This window comes from Mustelus asterias, chromosome 6 (genome assembly GCF_964213995.1).
Source record: "Mustelus asterias chromosome 6, sMusAst1.hap1.1, whole genome shotgun sequence".
NCBI classification, from domain to species: Eukaryota; Metazoa; Chordata; class Chondrichthyes; order Carcharhiniformes; family Triakidae; genus Mustelus; species Mustelus asterias.
The window spans coordinates 58,354,512-58,380,975 of record NC_135806.1 but is presented as its reverse complement, the minus strand read 5'-3'; the positions used below and the strand labels follow the sequence as shown (position 1 = coordinate 58,380,975).

Genomic DNA, 26,464 nt, shown 5'->3' with positions numbered 1-26,464 from the left:
CCCCTTAATGTCGGGGGGGGGTGGTGGTTAGCAGGGTAAATGCATGGTGAACGGGGTTAGGTTAGTAGGTAAGTGCATGGGGAATGTTGTCGGTGCAGGCTTGATAGGCCAAATGGCTTCCTTCTGTACTATAGGAATGCTATGATTCTGTAAGAAATAGATCCTTTGTAAAATACATCCCAAGTTGTTTATGAGGAAAAAGTTCGTGATGCTTCCAAATCAATGGTCTTTGGATTCCTATTGCCCTCTGTCAATCTGAAAATAGCTGGCTTTTGTTGGGATCAGAACTAGAGCTGTATACTGCATACACAACTCAACTGCATCATGGGTACTGTTAGTATTGGAAACACAATTCATTGGTTATGGTTTTCTCTAATGTAATTACATATTATTGGAAAATGCTTTGTTTTCGCTTAAGTGTACACAGCTAAAATCTGGACGACACATACATACACAAATGCAGGCATTATGTTTAAACTCATACCTGAGCATAACAGGCCTCTTCAATTGCTAAACCGGTTTTCAAATCGACCTGGAAAAGAAAAAGCAATTGACAAATTTTTGAAAAATACACCAATAATCACATTTTTTATCTTTACAATAGATTCCACATTCATAAACAAAAGTATAAGTTATGTTACAGCCCTCTTTACTGAACACTTTTAAAAATCTACTGTATGTCTTAATGCACCTCGTCTAGGAGAGTTATGTTTTCAGCAGTGCAAATTATTTTTTAAAATTGTGACTATAAATGATACCTTCAAGAAATGCTGTGCCTATCATCAGTTTTAGGGTCTGGCTTACCACAGGGAGAATGATGAGAAGGTTGACCCTTTCAGGTACAGTGTCTATCACCTGCTTGGTGCAACACCTTGGGACATATTTCTATGTAAAGGCACTATGCAAATTAAGTTGTTAATGATGTAGCAAATGGCCCTGGGGATATTTAGAAAGATCCAGTTGTATAAACAACCTCATGCTTGGATATTGTTCAGATTCAGAAATGCTGTTCTTCTGAATAGTGATCCCCACATTTTACTTCCAAAAGTGTAGCTGTAACGTTTGATTTCTAATTGTAGAATAGTGTAATTTGAGAGTGTAACAACAGTTCCTCCATATGACCTGAAAGGAGTTGTGCCTTTCACATATGTCTCACTTTTCCAATCCTTCAGTCAATGGACTAAAAATACTCAAGTGAAATGAGGCTAAATATAAATCATGATCTGTTTTATTTCAAAAATAAGTGAAGGAATAGAGTTAAGAGTTACAATCCTTGAGGGATCATTAACATTTGAAGAGAAATCCAAACACTCAGTGACCAACCGACAGAACTATGCAACAAAACTTCACATTTTTAAACAAAAATAAACTTTACTGTACAGAAGAATTAAACACAGCACATATGTTCCAGCTATTCTCCAAGGTAATATTTTATGGGGATCCTTCCATTCGCTTTTTGGATAAACGATCCTTCAACTTTTATTTATTTCCCCATGATAGCTGATGCCTCAACTCCTTGGTCTGGCTGCAACAGATACACAACTGCCTTCTCACAGCTTTCAAGCTAACTCTGCTGACTGCTTTCTGCCACAGGGTTCTCTGATGGACAATGTAGATTTCTTCCTCTAGTTGCAAACTAGGCAAGTCTCCCAGCTATGCATTCCCTCACACAATCCAAACTGAGCTTGAGCCACATCCACATTCCACATGGTGAATTATAAAGTTAGTATTTCCTCTGTGTAAAGTGCAATCCTAACTAACAATCATCTCCTGTTGATTCTCTCGATCCAGTGAGATGCAGTTTACACCAAAGCAAAACTGCAACTGCCTACTTTCTGAGAAAATATGCAGATAGCTTAAACAAAGAACATTCTGCTCTCACTAGCCTATCTCTATGACATGACATGCTTTGAGATTGTCTCAAAGGAAATGTAAACAAATCACTTTACCTTCAGCACAACTCTTTGAATCTGTAACCCACATGAATAATTTATATTTCTGATGGATGTAATTATTCTCTCTCTCGAATCCCTGCATCCACAAAGCAATTGGGTGGGAGATGGAGGTGGTCCCGGACAAACTAGTGTCTCTGCCTGGCCTGACCAAACTACAACCCGCTCACAACAAAACGCAACTTTCGAAATGTGCCTCCGACCAACAAACCTCACTCACTTTCTCAAAGAAGTGTCAGAGGGAGAGAAAACATCACATTTAATCCATCAAATTTTATTTCTGTAAAAAAAGGAAAATAAACACGGCTTTGGCCAAAGACCTGGAAAGTCAACACTGATTTGTTTTTCTCCTCACTACTGTCTTAATCAGTGGATTGGCCATGATAAATTGCTCCCATGGGGGAATTTTCCCATCCCGCTTGCTGCAGGAATTGTAGCGGGCGGGGGTCGGACCATGCAAAGGCCCATTGACCTTGGGTGGGATTTTCTGGTTTTGGGGTGAGCGCGGCCAGAAAATCCCACCCTTCGAGTCCAAAAATTCGCAGGTTAGGGCGGTTAGTGGGGTAAATATGTGGGGTTACAGGGATAGGGCCCGGGTAAGATGCTCTGTTGGAAAGTTGGTGCAGACTCGATGGGCCGAATGATCTCCTTCTGTACTGTAGGGATTCTATGAGTTCTATGAACTCTTGTGTTTACAAAGCTGCTTTCAGCTTCTTTTATTGAGACAACAATAGACATCACGGCTCTACCAAGAACTCCAGATAATTCTTGCAGCAACAGACACCCTGCCTTGTGGTGTCTGTAAATTGTTTAATGTGAATCTACAACAGGCAATACTGGAATTTAAAACAACATACAACTTGCATGATTTTTCACTATATAGCTATGTCATGGTTCTTCAGCCAGGCAGAGTCTGCTCCAAAGATCTTTCTCTGAAATAGTGCTCTCCCTGAATATACTTGAACAAAGCGATCTTAACCTGCTGAGTCTCCTGTGGTTAGTTCATAAGAAATCAGCGATAACACAGGCACTGAACAAACTTTAAAGGATGGCATAGAGGCAGAATCTACAATTAGTGAGTCATTAGACACGAATTGACTGCAGCCAGGAAAGAGGCAAAGAATTGCATGGGTGCCAGCTCCCTGGGTGGCAAGATTACACAAGAGTATTGCTGCAAAGAACTCAGATCAGCTCTTCAAAAGGCAGCATACAGAAAACAGCTGATGAGCAAGCACAAATATAACATACATTGCGTGGCCTACCAGTAGCCCTGCTGCTGGTCAAGGAGTATGGAGGAGTTTGGCTCCAATTTGGTGCAGATCTTAGGGACCATCTTTTCCAGTGTGTATATGGTGGCTAACTATGGGTAACTAACGGGTAACTACAGGCCAGTTAGCTTAACGTCCGTAGTTGGGAAATTGCTGGAATCCATCATTAAAGAAGAAATAGCAGGACACCTGGAAAAAAAAATGGTTCAATCCAGCAGACACAGCATGGATTCATGAAGGGAAAGTCGTGTTTGACGAATTTACTGGATTTTTATGAAGATGTAACGAGTGTGGTTGACAGAGGGGAACCGGTGGATGTGGTGTCTTTGGATTCCAGAAGACGTTCGATAAGGTGCCTCACAAAAGGTTGCTGCAGAAGATTAGGGTACACGGAGTTGGGGGTAAAGTGGATTGAGGATTGGCTATCTAACAGGAAGCAGAGAATTGGAATAAATGGGTGCTTTTCTGGTTGGCAGTTGGTGACTAGTGGCGTGCCGCAGGGATCAGTGCTGGGGCCTCAACTGTTTACCATATACATAGACGATCTGGAGGAGGGGACCGAGTGTAGGGTAACAAAGTTTGTGGATGATACAAAGATGAGTGGGAAAGCGAATTGTGTGGAGGATGCGGAAAGTCTGCAGAGAGATTTGGATAGGCTAAGTGAGTGGGCGAGGATCTTGCAGATGGAGTATAATGTTGACAAGTGTGAGGTTATCCACTTTGGAAGGAATAATAGTAAAATGGACTATTATTTAAATGGTGAAAAATTACAACATGCTACTGTGCAGAGGGACCTGGGGGTCCTTGTGCATGAATCGCAAAAACTCAGTTTGCAGGTAATCAAGAGGGCAAATGGAATGTTGGCCTTTATCGCGAAGGGGATGGAGTATAAAAGCAGAGAGGTCTTGCTGCAATTGTACAAGGTACTGGTGAGGCCGCAACTGGAATACTGTGTGCAATTTTGGTCCCCTTATTTGCGGAAGGATCTATTGGCCTTGGAGGGAGTACAGAGAAGGTTCACCAGGTTGATACTGGAGATGAGGGGGTTAGCTTATGAGGAGAGATTGAGTAGATTGGGCCTGTACTCGTTGGAGTTTAGAAGGCTGAGGGGAGATCTTATAGAGACATATAAGATAATGAAGGGGCTCGACAGGGTAGAGGCAGAGAGATTCTTTCCACTTAGAAAGGAAACAAGAACTAGAGGACACAGCCTCAAAATAAGGGGGAGTCAGTTTAGAACAGAGTTGAGGAGGAACTTCTTCTCTCAGAGGGTAGTGAATCTCTGGAATTCTCTGCCCATTGAAGCAGTGGAGGCTACCTCGTTAAATATGTTTAAGTGACAGGTAGATAGATTTCTGATCAATAAAGGAATTAAGGGTTATGGGGAGCGGGCGGGTAAGTGGAACTGAACCACTATCAGATCAGCCATGATCTTATTGAATGGCGGGGCAGGTTCAAGGGGCTAGATGGCCTACTCCTGCTCCTATTTTTTATGTTCTTATGTTCTAACTCCATGGGAACATTTGTAGGGCCAAACATTGTGCAGCATCTGATGGCCAATGTCTCAGCTTTCAAGGTTCCAGTCTAGCATGAGCAGAAGCCAACATCTGAATGCTGCAGTGGAAGCTCAGCTTGCTGCCATGTGGTCTCAGTCTGCTGCCAACACTGCTGCAAATACAGGTGGTTTATTTGTCTTCAAACAGATTACTAGCAGTACTGAAGTTCCACATCGGGGAGTGACATTGACTCTGTGAAGCATCATTTGGCTGACCTCTCTCATGACAACAACACTCATGCTCCCAACATTGTCATCCTGTCAGTGTCCTGGTTACCTGTCAGCCAAGATGCTGTTATCTACACCAAGATGGTGCAATCCAAAGCTGGGCCTTCTAGGCCAGAACTGCCAGGGCATCTGCAGAATCGCTCATTAAAAAACAGCAGCTTTCTATTAGCCCTGCTGCAGCAACAGCAATGCTGCACAGAAACACTGGGCCAGGCAAAGGCATAAAGGCAAAAACAAGGGTGATTAGTTCAGTTTTATATTACTTACTCAATATTCTGTCAGATAAAATTGGTATTGAACGGTGGTCTTGTGGTGACTTTTATTTCAAGGATGTAGTCAAAGGACACTGTGAAGATCTGTAATGCAGTGGTGGGGGCAGTTGGACAATGTGTATCTGGAAGAGCTAAAATTGATGAGACCTTCCACAGAGAGAGCCCTTCTCCCCATCCTCCTCCCTCCAGAACAACTTGTCTTCTTCTTTCCTGCCTCTGCACCATTTCCCTCCATGCTGCAGCCCAAGGTGGACAGTTACCATGGAGCCATGACTGCAAGCAAATGGTGTGTCCTGAGAACTTGTAGTCACAGTTAATGTCTTCCCCAACATTACTTCCCTGCAGACTTCACCAAATATAATCAACTCCTCAAATCACCCACTTTCACAAACTCAAACAGAGCCAGTAGAAAGTAAGCAGCAACTAACCTGAAAGCTGATGATGATCCATTTAAATAGGACAGTTGAGGTAGGGGTTGTTGGGGGTGGGGGAATGGGGGGGGGGGGGGGGTGGGGGTGTCGGGGGTCTTTCATGCTAAGTTTTGTGTTTAAGAGAGAACTAGAACAGCAAGGTCTGTGAGCATTACTGACTGGGCCAGCATTTGTTGCTATCCCTAATTGCCCTTGAACTGAGTGGTTTTCATAGGATATTGCGAATCAACCATGTTACAGTGGATCTGGAGTCACATGTAGGCCAGACCAGGTAAGGGCAGGAGATTTCCTTTCCTAAAAGATAGCCAAATCGGGTTGCACTAGATCCTATTATCAGTGGGACATCCTGCCCAAGTGTCCAAAGATCTGTGGGTCAGGAATCAGCCTGTTCAGTCACATGAAAACACATGGCAGAAACTTGTGAACTTGAGTAGACATCATCCTTGAACTGACAGACAACTGCAATCGAAGATCAGGAGCAGAAGTGGTGATTTCACAATTTTGTACTAAATTGGCACGGAAACTGTTGAGTGATATCAGCCAAATTTTACTTAATTTCACTGTTAAAGTTAATTTGTTATTTCAAGTATCCCAGAAACATCCATGGTTAATCAGTGAAGAATACTGAATCACTGAAACTATTGAGCTATATCAGCCAAATTTTAGAACTACTAACCTTTACTTAATTTCAACTCCTTCCCTCATATTCTGCCTTACAAGATACGAACTAGATCTTTCTTTCAGTACATGGTCCTGAATGAGCATGAATGTGGTATTTTTCTCTCCTTTTGTTGCTTTGGACCATAGGACATGGATGGACTATTCTCCAGCTACTCTTCACTGATTAACCATTTGGCTTTTCAATAAAACCAGCTATCTTATCCCCCCCCACTTTCATCCCCCCCACCACAAAAGTGGATTCTCAGCAGGCTCCCATGCTACAATCAAATGAATAGGTCATTCTAACTGCGATAAGTGTGGATGTTTGTGGGATGCCTGAAACAACAAATTAACTACTGTCCTCAGGCAATGACTGACTCATTAACATAGAAGCTCCTCTTTGTTTCAGTGGCTGTAACATACAGCAATGTGGAGAACTTTTAACCCATGTGATTCCACTTTAATTTGAAATACACTATTTAAATGTAACGCATTAGCAAATCCTTTTTGTGGTAAAAATGAGAGAAAATCCTAAAACATAACGCTGTGGTCAACTTCAATTTCACAGAAATAACCATCCTCCTCGTTTCTGGCATTGTCACATTCGTGATGTGGAGATGCCGGCGTTGGACTGGGGTAAAACACAGCAAGAAGTCTCACAACACCAGGTTAAAGTCCAACAGCTTTCTTTGGTAGCAAAAGACACTAGCTTTCAGAGCGCTGCCCCTTCGTCAGGTGAGTGGGAGTTCTGTTCACAAACAGGGCATATAAAGACACAAACTCAATTTACAAAATAATGATTGGAATGCGAGTCTTTACAGGTAATCAAGTCTCAAAGGTACAGACAATGTGAGTGGAGAGAGGGTTAAGTACAGGTTAAAGAGATGTGTATTGTCTCCAGACAGGACAGTTAGTGAGATTTTGCAAGCCCAGGCAAGTCGTGGAGGTTACAGATAGTTTGACATGAACCCAAGATTGACTGATAGCCAAGTTCCGCACACATGAGGATGGCCTCAACCGTGATCTTGGGTTCATGTCACACTATCTGTAATCCCCACGACTTGCCTGGGCTTGCAAAATCTCACTAACTGTCCTGTCTGGAGACAATACACATCTCTTTAACGCTCTCTTCACTCACATTGTCTGTACCTTTAAGACTTGATTACCTGTAAAGACTCGCATTCCAATCATTATTTTGTAAATTGAGTTTGTGTCTTTATATGCCCTGTTTGTGAACAGAACTCCCACTCACCTGATGAAGGGGCAGCGCTCCGAAAGCTAGTGGCTTTTGCTACAAAATAAACCTGTTGGACTTTAACCTGGTGTTGTGAGACTTCTGACTATTGTCACATTCTGCAGCAGTTGGTAGAAATGTGTCTTGTGAAGCAGATGCAATGAAGACTAGTCTCTTCTCACATGTCTAGTTACAGGTGGAGGAGGAGTTTATAACTGCAGTTCCCAGGGTTATGACGGATTTAGACAGAACACCTTAGGTATCATTGCATCTGCACTGCTGGTTGCTAATGACCCTTCTTCTCTGTCTGAAGCATGTAATACAATTTGGACTTGGCAAACAATCCCTTCAGCACCTTGTGTGGTGTTATTTCAATACAAAAAGCAAGACAAATACTGAAGGAAAGCATTAGCAACAAAATACCACAAAATTTCAAAAATAGCAGTGCCCAGCAAAATGGCAAAGCTTCAAACAAAAACTTAATGCATGAGGCAAAACTGTGCAACACTGAACATAAAGCACAAGACAAAACATTTCCCATAAACATATCTTTATGAGGCCTGCTTAAGCAGGTTAGATGCCACAAAGGGTTTGCAGCATACAGTGGGTGGTCCCTTGCTCACAGCTGGGAATTCTGCTCATGACCTTGTTTAAATAAAAATTGAATCCAAAATAAGGCTCACAAATGCTGTAATGTAGTTTTACTTTCCCACAGAATATCAACTTTTGGAAATAGCGTGCAGCCAAAACTGTTGCACGTGGTTGCAGGTCCCCAGCAATGCTTCAAAAATCATGGCTTTAGAAACCTGAAGTTTATTTACCTGTTAAATAAACTTTTAAATTGGTTTTAATAAATGGTCATCAACTCAAAGCATTAAACATATGTCTTTCTTTCCACAGATCATGAGTGTTTGCAGCTGTATAGAACGATGGTTAGGCCACATTTGGAATACTGCGTCCAGTTCTGGTCGCCACACTACCAGAAGGACGCGGAGGCTTTGGAGAGAGTACAGAGAAGCTTTACCAGGATGTTGCCTGGTATGGAGGGTCTTAGCTATGAGGAGAGATTGGGTAAACTGGTGTTGTTCTCCCTGGAAAGACGGAGGATGAGGGGCGACCTAATAGAGGTGTATAAAATTATGAAGGGCATAGATAGGGTGAACAGTGGGAAGCTTTTTCCCAGGTCGGAGGTGACGAACACAAGGGGTCACGGGTTCAAGGTGAGGGGGGCAAGGTTCAACACAGATGTCAGGGGGACGTATTTTACACAGAGGGTGGTGGGGGCCTGGAATGCACTGCCAAGCAAGGTGATTGAGGCGGACACGCTGGGATCGTTTAAGACTTGTCTAGATAGCCACATGAACAGACTGGGAATAGAGGGCTACAAAAGAATGGTCTAGTTGGGCACATGAGCGGCGCAGGCTTGGAGGTCCGAAGGGCCTGTTCCTGTGCTGTATTGTTCTTTGTTTCCACGACCTTCTGTTTTTCACTTAAAATTTTGATTTTGTTTTAAAATTAATGTTATTGGGAACATTTAATTGTATTGCCAAGGTTATGTATAAACAGGTGGAGCGTATTGATTGATTAATTATCTTGAGTACATATAAAGATAGACTTCTGGAGCACTGGGTGTTGGCGATTGAGGTGGTAGTCATATGTAATGTTGCATTCTGTAAATAAATCTGGCATTAAGCAAAAAAATTGGTTCTAGTTTCCTAGTTTACCATCTAGCTTGTAAATGATTGAACAGTTAGCGGGCTGGATATTGCAGTAAAATAACAATGCGCCTAGCAGCACTCAACATAATTTACTGGCTCACAATTCAAATACATTGAACAGTAGTTCTGTGCTTACCTCATAGACGCAGATAAAATTTATCTTTTTAGGGTTTGATAGGTCTTAATTACTGCCAACCAACCTTCCCTGACACTGAAATTTAATTACTACAGAAGTTTGGAGTCTCATTCCTTCAGATTTTAATGTTGTGAATAAAAAAAATCTTATTTTCCTCTTTATCACTTTCTGTGTCTGAGTTGACATTGTATTCAATATTACCAGAATTGAGAGCTTATACAAAGCAGAAAATATCAGACAGGCTGGAAATCTTTTTTTAATAAAGGGAAGGCTAAAGCACGATCTGTTTGTTAGAGGTTTTTAGGATTATGAAAGGGTTTGAGTAAACATAAGAGGAGATGTTTCCACTTGTGGGGGAGAAAAAACTAGGGCCATTAATATAATATAGTCACTTCTTTACTTTGCCATGCCCATTACAGGCATGACGATAATACAAACCCTAAAAGCTATATTTTTAAAAAGCGAATATCAAGAACTGTTTAAGGTGGCTATAGCATATCAGTATCTGACACCAAACAATCTTGAAACTTGAACAAATGTCGAATTAAAATATGGACAATGACAGCCACTTGTAAATTCACACATTCTTTTTGTTAAGGATAGACTGTTAATAGAAAGAACCGTGGATAATAAGGACATTGAAACTCAACGAGTGCTAGATGAATATAAAATGGATCTCATCCACCTTTTGCTGTATTGTGATGGTGCCTCATTGCAAAAACAAAGACCTTGGCTGTCTGAAACTCTCAGGGTGTAAAAAACCATAATAAAATGTTTACCAGTCTATCAAAATACCTTACTTGGTAAAGGACTTTGGACTTGTGACGGGTCAAGTGGATAAGCGGTTTGTTACCTGCTTTTAAATTAGAACAACAGGAACTGCTCTGAAACAGAGACCATCAGAAACACCATCTAAGTCATTGATCCAGCTGCAAGACTCTCCCATCAATCTGTCCCAACCTCAAGTTCATCTAAGAGCCGACCTCCTGCCAATTCCACGGCCCGATCGCTGCTCCCACGGCAATTCTGGGCCAGCCCTGACCTCCAATGCCCCCCCCACCACCGTTCCCACAGCACCCCGATGTCCAGCCCACCCTCCCAGCAGTGGCAATTCCCTCCCCCTACTGCCCACCAGGGTCAGAACCCTCACTAGGAGGCAGCACCCCCCCCCCCCTCCACCTCCAGAAGACCATCACTCCCCCCAGCCTGCTCCAAACGCTGGCCTCCTTCCAACCCAGACCAGTCCCAATGCAGTGTGGCAGCCAGACTCCCACCCCCACCAATCACCCCTAGCCCCCACCCACAATAAGCCCCACCCCCTTGGCACTGCCCGGTGGGCACTGCCAAGGTGCCCCCTTGGCATGGACGCTTTGCTCCTTGGGCAGTGCCAGGGGGCATAGGCTGGCACTGCCAGGGTGCCCATGCAAAGAGTGCCTATGCCAAGGAAGCACCATCTCCTCCCCGGCTGACCCCCTGGGGGGCCCAGATTGCCCCCCCCTTCACTCCGATGGGGTCTCCCGCTAGTTGCCCGAACATGGGGAGCTGCTCTAAACCCCGCCAGAATGAAGTACTCCTGGCAGAGTGGGAGATGCTATCGAGCCCGGCATGGAACTTGCTAGGCCCGATAATGAAATGCAAAATATATTTAAAATACATTTTAAAAAGATTCAAATGACTTACCTCTCTTCCCGCCGGTTTCCAGCGTGGTCTTGACTGCGACTGTTCTCCAGCTCTGGGAGATACGCATGCGTTCCCGGCGCATGCGCAAATCCCGGAAAAAGGCCAACACACGATTCTCCCGACTGGACCCACCAGAAAAGTTGCGGGTCGCAATGGGAGAATTGGGCCCGTAATATGCAAATTTGATGTTTTATGGGGTGAAAAAATCCCCATTGATGAAGTGCTGACAACAGGAAAAGTGGTAGCTGTCCAATTGGATCTTGTCAATTTGCATACTACTTCTGAGTCCTTACTCATAAATCATTTAATACCCTTTTTACAGCTATTTGGTGTCCCAAAGCAGTTCACAGATATAATCAGACAACATTGTTGCTGAGCCAAAGAAGGAAATATGACCATAAATAGATTTAAAAGTCTTGTTGCTTTAAGGCAGGTCTTAAAAAAGAAAAAGTTGGAAGGCATCGAAGTACAGGAAGGAATTTCAACAGCTCACATCCTAGAAAGTTGAAGGCACAGCAACCAACGGTGGGGATGAGAGTGGGAAATATGCAAGAGCATTAAAGTTGCAGGAGCACAGAGTTCTCAGAGGGTAATCATTGAATCCCTACAGCACAGAAGGAGGTCATTCGGTCCATCGAGTCTGTACCAACCACAAACCCATTCAGGCCCTATTCTTGTAACCCACATATTTACCCTGCCAATCCCCTGACTCTAGGGCCAAATTAGCATGGCCAATCAACCTAACCCGCACATCTTTGGACTGTGGGAGGAAACCGGAGCACCCGGAGAAAACCCACGGAGACACGGGAAGAATGTGCAAAACCCACGGAGACACGGGAAGAATGGGCGGCACGGTAGCAGTGGGCGGCACGGTAGCAGTGGGCGGCACGGTAGCATGTGGGCGGCACGGTAGCACAGTGGTTAGCACTGCTGCTTCACAGCTCCAGGGTCCTGGGTTCGATTCCTGGCTCGGGTCACTGTCTGTGTGGAGTTTGCACATTCTCCTCGTGTCTGCGTGGGTTTCCTCAGGGTGCTCCGGTTTCCTCCCACAGTCCAAAGATGTGCGGGTTAGGTTGATTGGCCAGGTTAAAAATTGCCCCTTAGAGTCCTGGGATGCGTAGGTTAGAGGGATTAGTGGGTAAATATGTGGGGGTAGGGCCTGGGTGGGATTGTGGTCGGTGCAGACTCGATGGGCCGAATGGCCTCCTTCTGCACTGTAGGGTTTCTATGTTTCTATGTTTCCACACAGACAGTGACCCGAGACCAGAATCGAACCCGGGTCCCTGGTGCTGTGAGGCAGCAGTGCTAATAGGGACAAAGAAAGTAACAGAGATAAAGAAGGGTGAGCCTATGAAGGGATTTGAATATGAGGATAAGAATTTTAAATTGGAAGCATTGCGAACTAGGAGCCAATGTAGCTCAGTAAGCACTGACTGTTGTTCCAAGCAAGTATTACCATACAGCTCTTTAAATGTTTATCATGCATGGTGTTAAAATAGGTCGCAAATTCTGTTTGCAACTCACTACTGAAACCATAGACATGTTGCCATCTTAAAACGTTTTTACCTCCAAAAATTGATAAAACTTTGCTTCACACGTTCTCACACACAATAAGCAGCAGCATGGCCACTTGATGGTCATTGTATGTGCTGATCACACTTTTAACATTTCAGCAGTACTTTCTCAATTTCAGCAGAGGGTGCAATATAAAAAGAGTTGACCAGAACTGGAGGAAGACTCCAGAACAACAAATCCTTGACTGCCTTCAAGGAGTCTACATTAGAAATCTTCAGAATTGAGAAGGTGGAATGTTAAAGCTGAGGCAAAACACAAGCTGAGAGCTATCATCGTCCTTCTTGTGTTCTTCTTTCTCTGCCAACTCATTTACACATTCAATCGGGCAGAATTACAGGGCCACAATTTTACCATATTAATACCCATGACAATCTATTCCAGCCACATTGTACTACTGAGTACATCCTTGGTATACCCAATGGTGTTCATTGGAATAGAAGCCTGGGCAGCAACAAGGTCCAACTCCAACACAGGTAAACCTTCCAAGTATTTATTTTATCCTCTTCTGTTTTAAGAAACTGCTTCCTGAATGTGACTGACCTTTAAATACAAATGTTATGTGGATGAGGTAATGGTACTTTGTGAATCAGATGTTAGCATGGCAACACTATTCGAGTTAACTTGCATCAGACTGAATTCATAAACAAAACTCTCACACACGGACTGGAGCGATTCAAGATGGCATCTCACCAACACCTTCTCAAAGGCAACTAGAGGTGGGCAATAAATGCTGGCCTAGCCAGCATTGCCCACATCCCGTAAATGAATATAAAAAAACATTTGTACATTACACAAGTGAAACAACAAGGAACACCGGTTGGTAAATCTAGCTCTATATCGTAAGGATAACATGTGTAGAGTGATTGACAGCCTGAGAATAATTGATTTTAAATAACAACTACTGTTGAATAAAATTAAAGGAAACAGTTTAGTGTACAAGTGATAGACAAAGTAAAACAAGATTTACCTCCATTCCTCGGTTGATGGCTAGTTTTGCTAATCTCACTGCAATAGGCCCCTGGTAAGAAATCATGAGCACTAGTTAAGTTATCTCAAAAAACTTAGAACACACACATGGTATACTATACTAGCACACAGCTATACATCAACAAATAAAGTAATATATAATATAAAATAAAGGTCAGTCTATCATTCAACCCAATATAACTAAATTCATAAAATAGAAAGAGGACAGCTGTTTCGACATACATGTTAAATATATTTGATCAGTTTAAAGAGCAAGTGAACTGTACTTACACAAATGAGTAGCAAGTTCTTGGTATTTATTTATTTAAGCGAATTGAACTCCTTTCCCAAATGCTACTATCAATTATCTAGCAATCTGTAATTCCAGGGACTAATAGGATGGAGATATGTCCCTGCGATTTCTTACAAAGTGAACCCTTGCTCTTTATCTTGCCATTGAATGATGATATCAGAGAATAAATAAAGGGATAGATGCTATTTATAATAAACCTCAGTCTTTATCAACCATACAAAATAATGCAATGCATAAAATTGAAAGAAACAGCTATTTCTATTTGCATCATATATATTTAACTAAATCTAAAACAAAAAGGGAATTCAGGTAGTGAGTTACCTAGAGGCATGCCAATAACAAAAACCTGAGTTTATATAGCATTTTTAACTTAGGCAAATATCCCACGGCACTTCACAGGAGTGTAGCCAAACAGAAATTGGTACAAGGTTAACATGGACATATTAAGACAATGATTAGAAGTTGGGTCAAACATGTCAGTTTTCAGAAGGGTCATCATGTGGTTACATGAGCACGTGCCCACATGAGCACGTGCCCAAAAGCTATGGGAAGAAACTGCCAGGGAGGCAATGGCCTAGTGGTATTATTGCTAGACTATTAATCCAGAAACTCAGCTAATGTTCTGGGGACTCGGGTTCAAACTCCGTCATGGCAGATGGTGGAATTTGAATTCATTTAAAAAATCTAGAATTAAGAATCTACTGATGACCATGAAACCATTGTCGATTGTCGGAAAAACCCATCTGGTTCACTAAAATGACGTCCTTTCCTGGTCTGGCCTACATGTGACTCCAGAACCACAACAATGTGGTTGACTCTCAACTGCCCTCTGAAATGGCCGAGCAAGCCATTCAGTTCAAGGGTGACTAGGGATGGGTAATAAATGCTGGCCAGTCAGCAACGCTCATGTCCCACGAATGAATAAATAAATTTAAGGTGACATGGGAATGTGCAGCCAAAGCTGGTCAAAGAAACTGGCAAGGCCAGGGATATGGAGAACTTGCAAAACTTAATGGCAGGACTTCATTAACACCATGTAGTTCCATTACCAAACAAACAACATAGCCAGTGGACATAAAAGATCTCCAATGGCAGGAGGACGTAGTTGGGGGCCCTTTAGGCATGGTCCCTAGCAATCACATAGTGAGGAAGCTTATGATTGGGACTGGGAAGGGTGGTCGTGATTAGAAGGAGAGGAACAGCAACACCAAAGAATTCCTTGAGGGCCAGGAAAAGCATCCCCATCCACCAGGAAAGCTAAAAGAGCTAATGGAGCTTACAGGCTCAACTGCTCTTTCACTGTCAAATTTCCTGACCACTGGGGAAATCTTGGCAGGAACAATAGATTTTAAATTTGGTTTTAAATTGCACTATGGGAGCCTTATTTAAATATGTTAATTAAGACGCATGACTCAGATTAGAAAATGTGGGGTCAGAGGACAAGTAGCAGAATAAATAACATTGCTACAAAACAGAAATATCAAGTATAGTTTAAAGGTAGTTAATTAAGTTAGCCAAAGGTATGAAGTGGTGTTGCAAAGGATTGGTTTTAGGAACACTGCTATTCAAAATTTAGATAAATGATTTGCACAATTTCAAAATTTCTGGTGATATCAAATTAACTGATGTTGTTAATGCACATTAATAGGTCATTACCGTAGACAAATTTAGTGTGTTTTCTGATTATTCATGATCTATGCGTTGTGTGTGTTAGATGGATGCAATTTCTTACTCGGAGAGTGATTGTTCATAATTAAATAATTCCAGCAGCAAGCATTTCGAGTGTTTCAAAATAAAGAAGATTATTGATTATCCCATGCTTGCCCCAGGGGTTTAAAACATGACATCTCACTCACTTGCATCAAATACACTATGAAATCAGACAAAGATTGAATACAGATGCAGAAAAAATAATGCAATTACAAATCATAATTTTCTTTCATGGAAGGCCTGTAGTTTCTTAGATTAGTTAATGCTTTTAGTTGAAGTGATAGCCTTGTAAGCAGAGGATTCTTTGCAAGCTCTGAGGGTTTTTGTAATTGTAATTCTAGGAGGTTGGTTCTCAGGTGAACATGAAGTTCGAACTGGTTGGGTAGAGTCCTTCTCATACTCTGAAGCTTGTTTATTATCTTAGCTGCATAGTTGACTTGCAGCTGGTTCAATGCTGTCAGATGGATTTGGGTGGAGCTCTATCTCTGCAAGCAGCTTTTGTGATTTTAAAAACTGACAGAAAACAGAGCCATGCTCATGATGTGACTTTACAAGTTCAAAGTCCTTTGTCCAAAGAAAGGTGATTACACATCCTGTGTTGTCATTTGACGGTTTGACATTCATTCTGTCTAGTTTGGATGAGGGGCCATTATATTACAATGAAAGGTTAATGTGATCCATTCACATTCATTTAATAGATATTGGGCATGATTTTCCCGGCCTGCTGCGCTGCGCTGATTTCCCTACTGACAGATCAGCGCATACGCAGTGGCCCGCGCAGCACACTAATACCGCCCTCTCAGGTGGGATTAGACCCGTTCTCCCGTTTTTCCGCTCATTGGGCAGTTAGTTTCTTTTTGGGAAAATGACCCCTATTGAGTTTCGATGGCTTGCTTATTCACGATAAAAAGATGAGTCAGTTTGAATGCTATAGTTCTTTTTGTTGCTGGCCCATCCTGAGACAAAGGAATGTGTGAATTTCTCAGATAGCTGTGAATGTTGATAGTTAATTAGATATTTGAGACTCAGGACAATGTTACAGAATGTTAAATGTTACATGTTTGCAGTGGCCATTTTAATAGACTGCTTATGTTAAGAATCTTAATGTATTGTCTAAAGGTTCAAAATATACTGGAGCCCCTCCACTGCATGGGAAAAATGGAATCTGTGATGACATTTTACATGGTTTCATTGTGAAGCAAGAGAAAAATATACACATTCACTTTCTCATTCACACCAAGTAACCTGAGACTGCTATCGTTTCTCTGTCACATTCTGCTTTCTTACAATCCCCAGTTAGGTGCTATCTGGTGAACATTTATTACTATCTGCACACGGATGTTCAGGAAAAGTAACTCTACTATACACATGATTCTCAAGGCAGTTAGCAATTGGGGAATGTTCAAAATCCATGCTGGTTCCTAGGAAGAGATCAGATTTGCATGCTGGATTCTGTTTGGAAGCTTGTAATATATAAATTATATTGACTGCTTTGTTGTAATATCTCTTAAACCTTCCATGGTTGCTTCCACAACCCAGGCATCTAGTAATTTAAATTTTGGTCCACTGATGAACTGTATCTCTTGGGTGTGGTGTGAATAGCCTTTAGACCCTTGTGAAGTGTCTGGATTCTCCCCTTGCATCCTACTGTCAGTGGCCTTGGAAATTGAATTGCTGCGTTCAAGGGGATTTAAATTTTCAACCCTGTGATGGTTCAGTGGTTAATTTTGTATTAGCTGCACTTCCCTTGTGGCTTTCGCAAGGAGTACAGGGAGTCTTCACTGAAGTTGTGGTTGTGTTCCTGAAAATCACAACCTTAAATGAAATGATTTTAAGTGAATCATACATTCCCACAGGAATCAATGGCCGGAATTCTCCAGCCATTCACGCCCGCCACTGCTGCCAGCAAGAACATAGAACTTGGTGCTCAGCCAAATCTCCGTTCACTGCAGTGGGACCAGTGAATCCTGCTGACGTGAACGGCCAGAGAATGCCACCCAATGTTAAAGCCAGAGTTAGTTTCTTTTGGACTTTTCTCACCTGGAAGAAACAATGACAAGTTGAAATACGATACCATACATGTACAGCATTCATAGCTGAAATAACTTGCAAATTAAAATAAATCAAACATTACAGAAATACAATATACATTACAATACCTTTTTTGAAATTGCACTCACTGACAGTACCTATAGATTGACCAGGCTCCATGTAGTGGCAGGAGTTGGTTGGTGCAAGTAGTCCAGGACTACCTGCACCAATCAACCGCTGCCAATAGATGACTAGATGAAGCCCAGTATTTCAATGTGAGTTCAGAATGCCGGCGTGGAAGCACTGCGGAAAAGGTCATGTGAGCAGACATGCCACAGTCTGTGGCAAGTTTTGTTAAAATGAACCTGGTAATTTAAGTGGACATATTGATTATTTTATTAACAGCATTAAAGTGAAACAATGCTGAAGTTCGTCAAATTAAGTGGAAGCTAACACCCTGTATCTTTGCAAATTGCTCTTTCTTTCCTTGGAGTATGTGATTCAAACAAGTCGTTTTCCCTTTTTTTGCAAGAAGGCTTGTGTGTTATTGTGGCCCCTTTAAGAAGTCGATCCCTGAGGGCCACGTGATTAGAACAGACCCTATGGAGTGGCAGTATGGGAATTCAAGCCAATTGGGTGCAAGGACATGCATCAGTGGTTGGGGATGATCCTCAGTTGGAGCCAAGTTGGAGTGGAGAATCTAGTTCTGTCAGACCGTTGTTTGTATATAAGTTTTTTTAAAGTTTATTTATTAGTGTTACAAGTAGACTTACATTAATACTGCAATGACGTTTCTGTGAAATCTCCTAGTCGTCACACTCCGGCATCTGTTCGCTTACACTGAGGGAGAATTCAGCATGACCAATGCACCTAACCAGCATGTCTTTTGGACTGTGGGAGGAAACCAGAGCACCAGGAGGAAACCCATGCAGACATGGGGAAAATGTGCAGATTCTGTACAGACAGTGACCCAAGCCAGGAATTGAATCCGGGTCCCTGGCGCTGTGAGGCAGCAGTGCTAAACACTATTTATCATTGGTAATTAATACCTCTATACTTCAAGCCACAACAAGTCACCTTCAATCTATTACAGCTTGGTAGGTAATCTGTCCTGCCCCCATCCCATTTGAGTCTGGTACTTTCAAGGCTATGGACACAGTCCTGACCATAGCTCCCCTTGTTGGTTTCATAACAAAAGGAAGTTCCCTCTTATTTACCTGAGCTTGCCACACTGGAAGCAAGCAGCCTGTAATCCTGCTGGTTTACTTTCCAGATTCTTGCTTTTTAAATTTGGGGAGTGATCTGCCCTGTCCTCTCTATTCTCTTTTCTTCTGGGGTCTATTTCTGTTCCATTGCTGGTAAGAGTTGCTAGCTGCAAATGTGTTTTGGTTTAGAGGTTTATGGGTCATATCACAGTCATCAACCATGACAGCCTCATTTCTGACCTTGGAAACCTTAGTTTCTCTTCTGAGGTATGGGAGACAGTTTTAAAACACCTCCACCAATATATTTCTCTTAACCCTTCGCAGCAGCAGTCAATTTTTAGGGCTCAGACCCACCAGTTAAATGCTGTTTAATTTTCTCAAATTTCAGGAAGGTCCGGGTTGGCTTTTTACAGGAGTTCTGGAATTGTTCATGGTTTGCCTCTGGAACAAGTTCATAGGCACTGAGACTAGCTGTCTTTGTCTGGTCATAACTGGCAGAGTCCTCAGTACTTATCATGGAATAAACCCCATGCTGGCCTTGTATCTGGAGTGCCCAAAACTCTGCTGCCCATTGTAATTAAGCAACCAGTTTTTCAAAGGCTGTAAAGTAAGTTTCCACATTCTCCTCTTCAAACTTAAGATCAAAGCAGGAATATTTGAGGAAATCAAAATTTGTCTCTGACTTAAGGGTATTTAAGTTGCCACTAGGTAAGGTCATGGTCTCCGTAGCTGCTGCAATCTGCCTCAGTTCCTGATGTTTCTGTGCCTGCAACTCTCTCTCAAGCATACTCTCTCTTGAAATTCTCTTTCCTTCTGTTTTTGCTGACATTCTAACTTTAGCCTTCACTCTTCTAGACGAATTTTGGCTAAGTCTTATAAACAGAGGATTCTCAGTAAGCTGGTCTGTTTCAGGCTGTGTGTCTTTCACCATTCTGAATCTGGAGTGAGACCACAATGCTCAGACAGCATCTTTAGTACCATGGTTAACCATGCTTTATTGCATATATTCAGTTCTACATATGACTTTTAGATATTTTATGTTTAGGAATGCTATCTGTTGCCAAGTTAAGTCTTCCTCATACAGGAGTGCTTTCACGTTGATATTAGCCATCCCAGTTTCTATTGTTAATGCTGTAACCCCTTTAGTTTATTTTTCTGTCCATGTTACATTTCTTTATCTACTTACAATTCAATTAAAAGTCAGATTTGGTTTATTTATAGTTGAACAGTCCGGGATAGTGGTACTCAATTTGTCATGGTCAAGAATTATTTCTTTTCTTACTGTCCATGATCAAGATGTTCTGTATGCAAAGTGGGTGTATTTTCTTACCCTCAGAATATTGTTCCAATTTAACTAATTCAGCAGCAATTTTTCTGTGAGTTTTAAAGTAAAGTTATCTATTATCCCATACTTGCACCACAGGTGCAAACACACCTGTCCGACAAACGTTATCACTTGCACAAAGATTGGATATAGATGAAGGAAAAAAACAATATGATTAGAAGGTGTAATTGTCTTAGTCTCTCTTTTGCGGTAGGCCTATAGTTTCATAGATGAGTTGATGCTTTTAGTTGAAGCGATGGCCTTATAAGCAGAGGATTCTCAGTAAGCTGCAATATTGTTTGCAGTTGAATTTCCAGGTGGTTGATTCAGATGCACTTAAAGTTGGACAGGTTGGGGAGAGTCCATCTCACATTTACAAGGTATGTTTGTTCATTACCTTGGCTGCTGGTTGCTTGCAGCTAGTTTCATGCCTTCTGATGAATTTGGATAGAACTTTGTCTCTGCGAGCAGCTTTTGCTGTTTTTAAAGGCTGCATCACGTGGCATGTAAAAGTTCAAAGTCTTTTGTTCAAAGAATGGCAACGTGTTGATTATACATCCTGTGTTTTTGTCTGACAGTTTGAAATTCATCCTGTCTAGTTTGGATAAATACATCACAATACAATGAAAGGTTTTTGGGATCCATTTCACATTCATCTAATACATTGAGTTTTGATGTTTTATTTGTCCACGATGAAACAAAAAGATGAGTCTGATGGAATGCCATAATTCTTTTTATTGATGGTCCATCCTCAAACAAAGGGATGTGGGGAATATTTCAGATAGCTGTGGATTAATTAAGAATTGCTTGAGCCTCAGGACCATATGGCCCAGAATGCTAAAGGTCACATGATTTGCACTAGCCATTTTAATAAACTGTGTTAAAAAATTTTAAATCATTGTTTGAAGCGTTATCACAGACTGGAGCATGACATCATAAAGAAAAGCAAATAAAGGAATGGGTTCATTTCTGGAGAGATAGAATTGAAAAGCAGAGTGTTACATTAAACTTGTATGGAACCTTGGTTAGACCACAATTGAGTACTGTGAACAGTACTGCTCATCATAATGTTGTAATACAGTAAACACCACAGCCAATTTCCACACAGCAAACTTCCACAAACAGCAATGTGAAAATGACCAGAAAATGTGTTTTTGTGATGTTGATTGAGGGATAAACATTGGCCAAGACACTGGAGATAATCTCCCGGTTTTTCTTAAAATAATGCCATGGGATATCTTACATCCACCCCAAAAGTCAGATGGGACCTCAATTTAACATCTCAGAACCAGACTTATGACAACACTTGAAAAGAGAAGATTGAGGATTTGCCTGATTGAGGTCTTTAAGATTACGAAAAGGGATGATATAATAGCGGTAAAGAAGATCGTTCCACTTGTATAGAAATTGAGCCATAAATATAAGATAGTCATTAATAAATCCAATAGGGAACTCAGGAGAACCCTATTATCCAAATATGTTAGAATATGCAACTTGCTACCAATAGGGAACTCAGAATCAAGAAGTAGTTGAGACAACCAGCAAAGATGCTTTTCTGGGGGGTTTGGAGGAATCTCCCATTTGGAGCATAAACACTGGCATGGACTGTTGACTCAACTTGCCAGTTTCTGTGTTGTAAATGCTGTGCAAGTGCCCACCTGTCTAAGTGGAACACCCGGATGCCCCAATATCCACTAACATAAAAAAAAAATGACAGGCACATTCATGAAGGGGGTCACATTCTGTGTATTTAACTTTTTGAATCTCTCCCATCCCTTAAGGGGACATGGTGGGGGCAGGCAGAGGGGGGGCGGGGGGGGGGGGGGGCTGTGCTGCGTACCAAGGGTCTTATATCTATTTAGCACCCTTCATGTGCAGGATGTTCCAAACCCAATTTATTATTTTTAGAGTGTAGTCACTGTTAGTCTATAGGCAAATGTTACAAATAGTTTATGCAAAACATAAATCCAATAACCAGCACTTAGGTCAGTGGTTCCCAAAGGGTGCGGCGTGCCACACTGGTGCGGCAAGAGAGGATGGCAAGTGTGGCGGGAAGATTCAAGGACAATCAAAGAAACATTTAAACATGGATTAGATATTTTTCCAAAGCGATTGTTTTATACTTTCTGGATGTCCCATGATCATATTATAAAGTAGTTGTGTTCTATGTTATGAATCAAGCACTGCTAGGAGTTTTTTTTTGTTTTTGACTGTATTTCTTATCAATAAAAAATTCGGTGTGCCGCGAGCAAATTTTTATTCCGAAAGTGCGGCCCAGTGAAAAAGGTTTGGGAACCACTGACTTAGGTGAATGACTAGTCAGCTTTGGCTGAGGGGTTGAGGGAATATTATACATCCACCTGAACAGACAGACAATTTGGGCAGGATTTTCTGACCATTCCTGCCAGTGTGATCTTCTGGTCTCACTGACAGCAACCCTCCCGCTGCTGGTTCCCTATCGGCAGAGGGTGCGAACAATAAGAAGCCCTGTTGACAATAGCAGAACAGTATGATCTCACCATTGGCCAATGGTGAGCCACCTCTGCAGCCACAAAACGTGCTACGGAAAATCCTGCCCTTAATCTTGTAACATCTCATTTGAAGGGCAACAAAAGAGTTCTCCCTCCCTCAGTAGTACACTGAAATGTTAGCCTAGATTATATAACTAAATCCTGAAATACTGCTTGAACTCATGATCTTCTGACTCTCAATGATGAGGTATAATCAATATGCATCTCTTAAATTGGACTGAGCCAACAACATATCACTTGTAGGGTAAGCCATATTCCCTGAATCATGGCACAGCGTGTACACACACAGAAGTGTTTTTCAGATCACAATTTTGATAAGAATTATCAGTTTTTTCAGTGGTATTAATATATTTATAAAATGTACAAAACTGAAAAATTCCTTTAAACATTAGTTCCGGAAACCAAATGTTAAAAGATCGATGTACCTGAGGTATAAATTCTTTTGCGAGAGATAATCCCCTGTGATACGCTGCATCTCCTGCTTCATTCTGTTCCACAGCGTGACTAACCAGACCAATTGCTTTTGCTTCAGCGCCGTCAAGCACTCGTCCAGAAAAGATAAGTTCCTTTGCCAGTGATACTCCTATAATACGAGGAAGACGCTGCGTGCCACCTATTTTGAAAATAGGACAAAATTGTTTCAATTAACTTTTATCATGATCCAAATTTCTACCTCTCAGCAGCCCTCAAAGATTTAGGAACATACTCCAAGCCCACTCTCTCAGAAGGTACGCAACTTAACTCGTGTTGCAAATAAAATATATTAAACAAACTAGACAAAAAAATGTAATGATTCTTGGAAGTTTGAAATAAAATACTTTGTTATGGACTAGCTTGTGTTACATTTTTTAATAAGAAAAGTCTCTAGACAAGGCATTTCTGTTTAAAGTAAACCTCTTTTTATGGAAGAAGATAATACATATGCCAGAAACCATGCAGGGTGTCCTGGGTCAAGTTGCACTGGATTGTCTCTTAGGTCAGTTTTAAGTCAAACCCATAGTTTTAGTCTGGAGCTTCTCTGGAGTTGATCTTTTTCATTGATATCACCAAAGTGGCTTCACAGAGATAGTCTCCATCAAGTGTCAGAGTGACACTTTGAATGATCTCTAACGTATATTGCTGCCCTGTTTTCCAACAATAGGTTGAAAAAGTTTTCAAAAACTACTCAACAAGAGTAATTCTCCCTCCACTTTCCTTAACAATAAGGTTTTGGTTGTGTTTTATGATTGTTAGAATAGCTTGACAATGACAGCATATGTATATTTTGATTGGTTCCTGTGACCTGCAGTGAAAGGTGCATTTCTGCAGTCAATCATTGGACTGAACCTTCCTAGAAGACCAAAAGAAATAGGAGCACATGCAGATCGCATACCGTATGCAATCTCACTGAAATTCTGAATAGACTTGAGGGGCTAAATGGCCTGCTCATGCTCCTATGTTTGCTGAAGAGCAGGAGTGGGTCTACAGGTCCTTGTGCCTTCTGCACCACTCACAAAGATCTTATGAACATACAAATTTGGAGGCCACTCGGCCCCTCAAGTCTGCTCTGACATTCAATAAGACCATGGCTGATCTGATTGTAACTTCAACTCCACGTTCCTGCCTACCCTCGATAACCTTTCACCCCCAGGTTAATCAAGAATCTACCTAGCTCTGCTTTAAAAATATTCAAAGATTCTGCTTCCACTGCCTTTTGAAGGAGAGAATTCTTCCCGGAGACAGACTCTCAATGCTCAGAGAAAAAAATTCTCATCTCTGTCTTAAATGAACAATCCCTTTTTCAATCAGTGAGCCCTAGTTCTAGATTCTCCAACACGAGGAAACATGCTCCCCATATCCATCACATCAATGCTCCTCAGGATCTTAAAGGTTTTGATCAAGTTGCCTCCTACTCTTCTAAACTCTGATCGACGGAAACTTAGAGGGTGATTCATTGCGACCCGCAAATTTTCTGGCAAGTCCGGTCGGGAGAATTGTGTGTCGGCCATTTCGCGGGATTCACGCGTGCGTTCCTGACGCATGCGCGTCTCCCAGAGCCGCACAACAGTCGCAGTTGGGACCACACTGGAAACCGGTGGGAAGAGAGGAAAGTGATTTAAATATATTTGTAATGTATTTTTAAAACATTTTACATGTCATTATTGGGCCTGGCACATAACTTGCCGGGCCCCATGGCAGCTCCAGGCACAACCTCAAACAGACCATTGACGGCAGCAAACTACCCAGCCTTCAGGAGAACAGTGACCACGACACCACACAACCCTGCCACAGCAACCTCTGCAAGACGTGCTGGATCGACATGGATGCCATCATCTCACGTGAGAACATCATCCACCAGGTACACGGTACATACTCTTGCAACTCGGCCAACGTTGTCTACCTGATATGCTGCAGGAAAGGATGTCCCAAGGCATGGTACATTGGGGAAACCATGCAGACGCTACGGCAACGGATGAATGAACACCGCTTGACAATCACCAGGCAAATTTAGGTGGGAATTATACTGTAAATGGCAGAACCCTGAAGAACATTAACATAGAGAGGAATCTGGGCGTGGAGGTCCACAGTTCCCTAAAAGTGGCAACACAGGTGGTCAAGGTGATCAAGAAGGCATATGGCATGCTTGCCTTCATCGGCCAGGGCATTGAGTACAAGACTTAGCAAATCATGTTGCAGCTATATAAAACCTCGGTTAGGCATTTAGAGTACTGCGTGCAGTTCCGGTTGCCATACTACCAGAAGGATGTGGAAGCTTTGGAGAGACAAAGAAGATTCACCAGGATGTGGCCTGGTCTCGAGGGCTTTAGCTATGAGAAATTGAATAAACTACGATTGTTTTCACTGGAAAGACAGAGGCTGAGGGGAGACCTGATAGAGGTCTACAAAATTATGAGAGGCGTAGACAAGGTGGACAGTCAGAGGCTTTTTCCCAAGGTGGAGGTGTCAATTACAAGGGGGCACAGGTTCAAGGTGAGAGGGGGAAAGTTTAAGGGAAATGTGCGGGGAAAGTTTTTCATGCAGAGAGTGGTGGCGCCTGGAACGTGCTGCCAGAGGAGGTGGTGGAAGCAGACACATTAGCAACATTTAAGAGGCATCTGGATGGGTACATGACTAGGGAGGGATTAGAGGGATACAGTCTGAGTAAGGGCAGAAGGTTTTTTAGTTTAATTAGGGCATCATGATCGGCACGAGCTTGAAGGGCCTGAGGACCTGTTCCTGTGCTGTACCTTTTTTTGTTCTTTATGTCATCCCCTACACCATGAGTATTTATTTTACACAATAACCTTTATTGTGGCACCTTATCCAATGCCTTCTTGAAATCTAAATACAGGACAACCACCAGTTCCCGTTTATTTTATCCACAGCATATGTGACTCCTTCAAATAACTCAAATAAATTGATTAAAAATTATTTCTGTTTCACAAAACTATGTTGACTCTGTCTGATTGCCTTGAATTTTCCAAGTGTCCTGCTAAAACATCTTTAATAATTGTTCTAATGTTTTCAGATGGCAGATGTTGGGCTAACTCGCCGATAGTTTCCTGCTTTCTGTCTCCCTCCCTTTTTGAATAAAGGAGTTACATCTGCTGATCACAGATGATCGTCCACATAAACTTTATTTCCCACTAGATTTCCATAACCTATGATTCTCTTCGTATTCAAAAATATTTCGAT

General features: G+C 42.0%; 1 protein-coding gene across 1 annotated transcript in view; it reads right to left on the bottom strand.

The window, feature by feature from the left end:
- Positions 1-26,464, bottom strand: part of auh (AU RNA binding protein/enoyl-CoA hydratase) — a 263,382-nt gene that overhangs the window by 5,991 nt on the left and 230,927 nt on the right. Inside the window, exons 7-9 of the mRNA XM_078214360.1 lie at positions 23,215-23,402; positions 13,677-13,727; positions 485-532 (exon numbers count right to left, since the gene is read on the bottom strand). Coding sequence (XP_078070486.1) covers positions 485-532; positions 13,677-13,727; positions 23,215-23,402 — 287 coding nt within the window. The remainder of the gene's footprint in view (positions 1-484; positions 533-13,676; positions 13,728-23,214; positions 23,403-26,464) is intronic.